Source organism: Vicia villosa, linkage group LG3 (assembly GCF_029867415.1).
Source record: "Vicia villosa cultivar HV-30 ecotype Madison, WI linkage group LG3, Vvil1.0, whole genome shotgun sequence".
Lineage (NCBI taxonomy): Eukaryota > Viridiplantae > Streptophyta > Magnoliopsida > Fabales > Fabaceae > Vicia > Vicia villosa.
The window spans coordinates 176806873-176815971 of record NC_081182.1 but is presented as its reverse complement, the minus strand read 5'-3'; the positions used below and the strand labels follow the sequence as shown (position 1 = coordinate 176815971).

The 9099-nt window shown below is 38.8% G+C and overlaps 1 protein-coding gene across 1 annotated transcript; it reads left to right on the top strand.

Moving 5' to 3' along the window:
• Window positions 1–1530: 1530 nt before the first annotated feature.
• LOC131659439 (uncharacterized) lies at window positions 1531–2856 on the top strand. The gene is made up of 2 exons (XM_058928629.1): window positions 1531–1783; window positions 2018–2856. The coding sequence occupies exons 1-2, from the start codon at window positions 1531–1533 to the stop codon at window positions 2854–2856; spliced, it is 1092 nt and encodes a 363-aa protein (XP_058784612.1).
• The last annotated feature ends 6243 nt before the right edge of the window (window positions 2857–9099 follow it).

The window sequence follows — 9099 nt, the reverse complement described above, 5'->3', positions numbered from 1 at the left end:
AAACAACTTTGTTACCTTCCGAACTTAAAATAATAGTAACTATAGAACGGCGGTAATATCACCCAATCTCTGTGGATACGATATAAAAATATTTGCCTTGAAAATACTATTCAACAAATTGGCGCCGTTGCTGGGGACTGGCGTTTGATATTGCAAGCATTGCAATAGTTCATTGTTTTAAGTTTGTTACTTTATTCTTAATTCTTTTGTGTTTCACTTGGTTTGCTAGTTTTGTAGATTCTTGTGTATGCGGGAAAAAGCTACCGAAGAGCAATTTCATTTCGATCCCGAAATTGAAAGAACACTCCGAAAGCTCAATAGCAAGACACGAAGAAGAAGGAAGTTAGCCCAAGAGAAGCGACAAAGAGAAGAGGCATCTACTTCTTCTAACAATCAAATTGAAGAAGTAGTTGTAGAGACTTTTGAAGGAGACATGGCGGGTGTTGTTCCAACCGAAATGTCCGCCAATAGTCCAAGACGTACCGCCCAATTTGCACGCAATGCTCAAGGTGGAGCAAATACGGAGATGAAGACCGGAATCCTCTAACTTGTCTATGCAAATCCATTCACCGGAATGGATCATGAGGATCCTTTCGCACATCTCACCAAATTTTATGAGATTGCGGGTTCAACGGGAGTCGATGCGGCGAATGAAGAATCATTGTTCAAGAGACTATTTCCACACTCATTAATTGGGAAAGCCAAAGAATGGTATCTTGATCAATTACCAAATGTGATGACGGATTGAAATCTATTGGAAGAAAAAATTTTAGAACGATATTTTCCTCAATCCCGATTCATGGAGGCCAAAACGGCAATCGCGGTTTTCAACCAAGGAAGCAATGAATCCTTAAATGAGGCTTGGGAAAGATTCAAATCCATGCTAGAAAATGCAAGGGTCATGGTTTTGATGCTCTCACACAAATTCACATCTTCCGCAATGGGCTTCAACCGGTGCACAAGACACTTTTGTATGCTACCGCGGGTGGATCTTTGATGTCAAAAAGCGCGGAGGATGCAATAATGATAATTGATCGTATGGCACTCAATGATCTCCAAACTCAACATGATAGGAGTCCATCACAAAGAAAGTCGGGTGTTCTTGAATTAAACACCAATGATGCCATCCTTGCTCAAAACAAGATTCTCACTCAACAAGTTGAGTTACTCACCAAGCAAATCTCGAAGCTCCCACAACAAATGAAGGAAATTCATGGAATGCAAATAAATTCTCAAGTAGCAAGTTGTGAACTTTGTCAAGGTGACCATCCTACCGGGTTTTGTCCTCCTCCCGAAGGTGAAGAAGTGAATTATGTCAACAATCAAAACCAAGGCTATCAAAGGCAACCTCCACCTCACAACAATCCTTACCAAAGAAACAACCAAGGATTCCAACCTTCAAGATTCGGCAATCAACACTACCAACATCAAAGTCCTTATCAAAGTTCAAATCCACAAGGACAAGGTCAACAATCTCAAGGTGGAAGCTCAAAGTTGGAAGACACTCTTACACAATTCATGCAAGCATCCATGGCTAATCAAAGGAGTAATGAAGCGGCCATAAAGAATTTAGAAAATCAAGTGGGTCAACTTGCAAAGCAATTGTCCGAGCAACAACCGGGAGCATCCTTTTCCGCCAACACCCAAACCAATCCAAAGGAGCATTGCAAAGCCATTGTTACAAGAAGCGGGAAGGAAGTGAATAGTGGTGCAAATATTGAGGAGGAAGTAATAGTTGAAAGTGAAGAGGAGGAAGTGATAGTTGAAAATGAGGGAGAAAAGAGTGAGGAGAAAATAGAGGAAGAATTAGTTGAAAAAGAGAGAAAAGAAAATGAAGAAAGTGAGAAAAACAACAAAAAAGTGAAGAGGAATAAAAAGAAAGATGAACAAAAGAGCACAATCCCATCCCAACACTTACCATACCCACATGCCAAATCAAGGACGGATAATGCAAGGCAATACGCTAGGTTTATGGATATTTTCAAACAACTCCAAGTGAATATCCCATTTTTCGAAGCGTTAGAACAAATGCCAAAATATGCAAAGTTCATGAAGGACATTCTCACCAAGAAAAAGAGGTATTCGGAAGAGGAGACTATTCTACTTGATGCTCGTTGTAGTGCCATAATCCAAAAGACACTACCAAAGAAAGAAGCCGATTCGGGACGTGTTACTTTGCCGGTTACAATTGGAGGTCATTACATAGGTAACAGTTTGGTTGATTTGGGCTCAAGCATTAATTTAATTCCGTTGTCTATCATCAAGAGATTGGGAAACATAGAGATGAAGCCAACCCGAATGACTTTGCAACTAGCCGATAAGTCTCTCACCTCTCCTTACGGAGTTGCGCAAGACATGCTAGTCAAAGTGGACAAATTTTTGTCCCCGGTAGATTTTGTGGTAGTTGATATGGAAGAAGACCGTGATGTACCATTGATACTTGGAAGACCTTTCATGAAAACAGCCTGGATGATGATCGACATAGACGATGGTCTTATGAAGGTGAGAGTGCAAGATGAAGAAGTCACTTTCAATCTCTTTAAAGCAATGAAGCATCCCAAGGATAAACATGATACATTTCGAGTCGATGCTACCGACGAGGAGATCGAGGAGGTTGCTAATCAAGTTCACATCTCTAGTCCTTTGGAAAGATCTCTTATAGGAGCATACAATGTCTTATCCGAGATTGAAGAAAAAGAAATGGAAGCATTCTTGAATGAGTTTGAATCTTGTGGGGAGATTGATCATAATGAAGAAAAAGTAGAAGAGTTAAATGCAGAGAAGAAAGTGGAAGAATCAAAAATAGAGTTGAAAATGTTGCCATCTCATTTGAAGTATGTTTTTCAACTTCACTAAGCCGGTGATCATTAGTAATTCCTTGTCTACTCAAGAGGAGAAGCGCTTAATTGACGTGTTAAAGAAGCATGAAGGTGCACTAGGGTGGGTTTTATCCGATTTGAAAGGTATTAGCCCCGCGTATTGCATGCACAAAATCATGATGGAGGATGATTACGAACCAGTTGCTCAACCTCAAAGGCGGCTCAACCCATCAATGAAGGAAGTTGTGAGAAAGGAAGTAGTTAAACTATTGGAGGCCGGGATGATTTATCCTATTTCCGATAGCGAATGGGTAAGTCCGGTGCAAGTTGTTCCTAAGAAAGGTGGCATGACGGTTATCCGAAATGAAAAGAATGAGTTGATTCCGACAAGAACGGTAACCGGGGGGAGAATGTGCATTGACTATAGAAGATTAAATCAAGCAACATGGAAGGATCATTTCCCATTGCCTTTCATGGATCAAATGTTGGAAAGGTTAGTCGGTAAGAATTTCTATTGCTTTTTAGATGGTTATTCGGGCTACAGCCAAATTTTGGTGAACCCGTCGGACCATTAGAAGACCGCTTTTACATGTCCATTTGGTGTTTTTGCTTATCGAAGAATGCCTTTTGGACTATGTAATGCTCCGGCTACATTCCAAAGATGCATGCAAGCCATCTTTGCGGACTTGATTGAAGAGTGTATTGAGGTGTTCATGGATGATTTTTGGGTGTATGGATCGTCTTTTGACCTATGCTTAAAGAATCTTGAGGTGGTGTTGGAGAGATGTGTGAAGACTAACCTTGTGCTAAATTGGGAAAAATGCAATTTTATGGTCACCGAAGGAGTGGTTCTTGGACACAAAATTTCTTCCAAAGGACTTGAAGTTGACAAAGCCAAAGTGGAAATCATAGAGAAGCTGCCACCACCAACCAACATCAAAGGAATAAGGAGCTTTCTTGGACATGTCGGTTTCTATAGAAGATTCATCAAGGATTTTTCGAAGATAGCATAGCCATTGAGTAATTTACTCAACAAAGGTACGCATTTTAATTTTGATGAGTCTTGTCTAAAAGCATTCCTTGAGCTGAAAGACAAATTAGTTACCGCACCCATAATCGTTGCTCCAAATTGGAAAACGGATTTTGAACTCATGTGTGATGCAAGCGATTATGCGGTTGGTGCGGTATTAGGTCAAAGAAGATCAAAAGTTTTCCATGCAATTCATTATGCTAGTAAAGTTTTGAATGAAGCTCAAGTTAACTATGCAACAACTGAAAAAGAGCTACTAGCCATAGTGTATGCATTGGAAAAATTTAGAGCTTATTTGATCGATTCTAAAGTTGTAGTCTACACCGACCATTCGGCGATAAAGTATTTGCTAACCAAGCCGGATTCCAAACAAAGGTTAATTCGTTGGATTTTACTCTTACAAGAGTTTGATTTGGAAATCCGAGACAAAAAGGGATCCGAAAACTTGGTGGCAGATCATTTATCCCGATTGGTAAATGTAGAGATTACAAAGAATGAGGTTGAAGTAAGAGAGGAGTTTCCGGATGAAAAACTTTATGCGATTCAAGTGAGGCCTTGGTTTGCCGATTTTGCAAATTATAAGGCAACCGGTTTAATCCCGGAGGACCTCATTAGCAATCAAAGAAAGAAATTTTTAGCGGATGCCAAACACTATGTATGGGATGACCTATATCTATTCAAAGAAGGTGTTGACAGCATCTTGAGAAGGTGTGTCACCAATGAAGAAGCGAAAGATATCCTTTGGCATTGTCACAACTCTCCGTATGGAGGCCACTATAGTGGATGGAGAACAGCTACCAAAGTACTCCAATCGGGGTTCTTTTGGCTTACTCTATTCAAAGATGCTCATGAGCACGCAAAAAGTTGTGACAAATGTCAAAGGAGCGGAGGAATAGGCAAACGAGATGAAATGCCCTTGACCAATATGTTAGAAGTAGAAGTCTTTGATTGTTGGGGCATTGATTTTGTTGGCCCATTTCCTCCCTCTTTCACTAATGAATATATTCTTGTTGCCGTTGACTATGTATCCAAGTGGGTGGAAGCACTTGCTACACCTAAGGCCGATTCCAAAATTGTGATCAAATTCTTAAAGACAAATATCTTCTCACGTTTTGGTGTGCCAAGGGTGTTGATAAGTGATGGAGAATCACACTTTTGTAATACACCTCTGGAAAAAGTTTTAGAACATTATGGTGTAAAACATTAGGTGACCACCCCCTATCACCCACAAGCAAATGGTCAAACGGAAGTATCAAACAGAGAAGTAAAGAGAATTCTTGAGAAAACAGTCTCTAGCTCTAGAAAGGAGTGGTCATTGAAATTAGATGAAGTTTTGTGGGCATACCGTACTGCCTACAAAGCTCCTATTGGACTAACCCCTTTTCAGATGGTCTACGGAAAAACTTGTCATCTTCCGGTAGAGTTGGAACATATAGCACTTTGGGCTCTTAAATTTCTGAATTTTGATACCACTCTAGCCGGCCACAAAAGAAAAGACCAACTCCATGAATTGGAAGAATTAAGGGACCAGGCGTATCACTCCAACAAGCTCTACAAGGACAAAGCTAAGGCTTACCATGATAAGAAGGTTCGCTGCAAAAAATTTCATGAGGGACAAATGGTGTTGCTATTCAATTCGCGACTTTGGTTGTTTCCCGGTAAACTTAAGTCAAAATGGTCTGGACCATTTGTGGTGAAGGAAGTGAGGGACTATGGAGCCATTGTGATCGAGGATCCCAAGTCTAAGGAAAGTTGGACAGTTAATGGTCAACGACTCAAGCTTTATCATGGTGGAGAAGTGGTACGCGAAGCTTTGCCATTTTACTTAATGATCCGTGAGAGATCATCGAACCGTCGAGCTCTAACGATGTTAAACAAAGCGCTTGTTGGGAGGCAACCTAACATCGTAAGTAGACTGTGTTGTTTTCATGGATTTTCTGTTTTGTAGATGTTAGGTACTTTTATTTATCTTTAAGAAGTGAAGGTTCACTCTGAAAATTGGCAATTTTTGAAAATTTAAGTCTGTTTGCGCCGCAAACATTGTTTGCCCCGCAAACAGAGCACAAACAATGAGTAAGCCATTTTTGAAGGATAGAAAAACACTTAGAAAGGGGGGGTTTGAATAAGTGTAGTTTCAAAAACTCGTAAGATAAAAATAATTTGCACAAGTATTTTTATCCTGGTTCGTTGTTAACTAAACTACTCCAGTCCACCATATACAAGGTGATTTACCTCAACTGAGGATTTAATCCACTAATCACACGAGATTACAATGGTTTTCCACTTAGACAACTTCTAAGTCTTCTAGAGTCTTCTGATCACAACTTGATCACTCTAGGAACAACTGCTTAGAGACCTTCTAAGACTTCTCTAGAGTATACTGATCACAACCCGATCACTCTAGTCCTTTACAATTTAATGTAAACAAATTCTAAGAGTATTACAATTGCTTCTTAAAAGCGATAATCACAAACTGTGATATTTCTCTTACAGATTTAAGCTTAGACTCACTAAAGTATTACAACAGTAATGTAGTGAGGTTGAAGATGAAGTTTGATAACTTTTGAAGTGAATAGCAAGATAGTATCAGAGATAGTTCAGAATTCGTTCAAAGTGCGTCCAAAATTCGTAACCTTGCTTCTCATCAGAACTTCATATTTATAGGCGTTTTGAGAAGATGACCGTTGGGAGCATTTAATGCTTTGCGTATTCCGTACAGCATTGCATTTAATGTTTCACTCTTTTGTCAACTACCTCGAGCCTTGCGTTTGCTGTGATTACTGACGTTGCAGTTAATAACTTCTAACGTTCCTTTTGTCAGTCAGCGTAGCTTGCCATCTAGTACTTGATTCTGATTTGTTCTTTGTAAATACTACGTTGAATATCATCAGAGTACAAACAGCTTGGTGCAGAGCATCTTCTGATCTTCTGATCTTGATATGCTTCTGAGCGTGATTCCATGACTTCAGTGCTTCTGCTTCTGAACTCAAGTTCTTCTGATGCTTCTAATAGACCATGTTCTGATTCTGCTTGACCATATTCTGATGTCTTGCCAGACCATGTGCTGAAGTTGCATACTGAACCTTCTGATTCAAAGCTTCTTAGCGCTGATTTGTGCATACTCTTTATATATTTCCTGAAAAGGAAATTGCATAGGATTAGAGTACCACATTATCTTGAGCAAAATTCATATACATTGTTATCATCAAAACTAAGATTATTGATCAGAACAATTCTTGTTCTAACAATCTCCCCCTTTTTGATGATGACAAAAACATATATAAATGATATGAATTTGCAATCAGAATAACAGACGGCAAAAGACAATTACACAGTTATAGCATAAGCATATAAACATAATGTGAATGTGTCTCCCCCTGAGATTAACAATCTCCCCCTGAAATTTATACTAGAAGAATTTTATAAATAAAAGACTTCCCTGAGTATTTCAGTAGAGACAATCACATATGCTTGAACTTCAGAACATTCACTGCTTCTGATTTCTGCTTCCATAGGACAGCTTCAGAACATTGAATTTCTTTAGATCCTCAGAACATTCACAGCTTCTGATTCCTGCTTCCATTGGACAGCTTCAGAACTTGAATTTCTTTGATCCTCGGAACATTCACAGCTTCTGATTCTTGCTTCCAGCGGACAGCTTCTGAGCTTGAATTTCTTCTTGAATTAATCCATGCTAGATTGTATCAGAACATTGTTGAATGTACTTGAGCATCATCAGAGCATCTTCTACATTCTGAAATGTTACAGATCAAACTCCACAACAAAAGTTGTAGCATGAATAAATCATAACTTATCACATATATATCAGAACATACACAATGCATCAGATTATATATGATAAGATATAGGATTATCAGAACATGTTAAGGACAGAAAATAAGTTAATGCATATTCTATCAGAATATCATCACACTTCTTTCTTCCTGCTTCTGATTCTGAAGCTTCATAGCACTCAGCTTGCTTCGGTTTCCATGAGCATATTCCTTTTACAGAATTTGCGATTCCTCATGATTTTACTTCTGATTCTGAAGCTTCATAGCACTCAGCTTGCAGCTTCTGTTAGTAATATGGGGGCTTTCTTCCCAGCAACTGCTAATATAAATCAAATCATTTATCACTATTTCTCCCCCTTTTTGTCATAACATCAAAAAGAATGTAAAAGATTCAAATGTAACCACAGGACAAATGGAAAGATAACCAAATAGTCATTGATAAAATAAGCAGAAGTACAAGAGTTATGCAGAAAACGCTTTTCATTGATTAAACCAACAGAATTACAAAAGATGTATGCTGAATACACAAGTGCAATAAGCAAAGAAAACTACAAGGACACAAGGACTACAACCCTAGCCTAGTCATAAGCCTGTCCAGACTAGAACCTCCACTGTAGGAGAGATGCATGAATTCAAGGAGGAAGTGAGAGGCAGTTCACAGAAAGAGAGCTAATGTCGCAAACGGGGCTTTCTCTTAACATAGAAGTCAAGAACATGATCCTTAACTTCATCCAGTATCTCAAGAAAGTCTTCTTCCTTTGGATAAATGTTGATAACAGCATCACAAAAGAGATCTGACTTGAGACTTCTTGGAATCTTGAGAGATCTGTCTTGAAATCAAAGTCAGCGATCCCCGATATTTGGGGAAGGAAACGTTCTAGGGAAGGGAAACGTTTGACAAGATATAAAACGAAAAAGAAAGTAAAGGAAATGATGAATGGCATTTAATGTTACGTGACAAGAGGAGAGAGAAACTATGACAAATGAAGTGATAGAACAGTTACCTAGGAAAGGCGCCTCCTCAACTGCACGCATGCTTGTCCAAATAGGATAGACACGTGTTACCATCTGGAAAGCTAGATACAGCTGTATTTACTTTAAAAGATATTCTGAATCAACTTTAGACAATGAAACGTTAGTAATAAACGAGTCACTACTTCTAATTGATTTAAGATCAGAACTTCTTATAAAACATTAATCCAATCTCATTTCAGAAGATAGCCATACATAAGATTTTCTCATCTTCTCATTCTGGGCATAAATCCATACTGATATTCTTCAGAATGAACTTAAACCTATCTTCAGCAAGGGGTTTTGTAAAGATATCAGCCCACTGATGGTCTGTATCCACAAAGTTTAAAGATAAAACACCCTTCTGAACATAGTCCCTTATGAAATGATATTTAATCTCAATGTGTTTAGCTTTTGAATGTAAGATAGGATTCTTAGATAAACA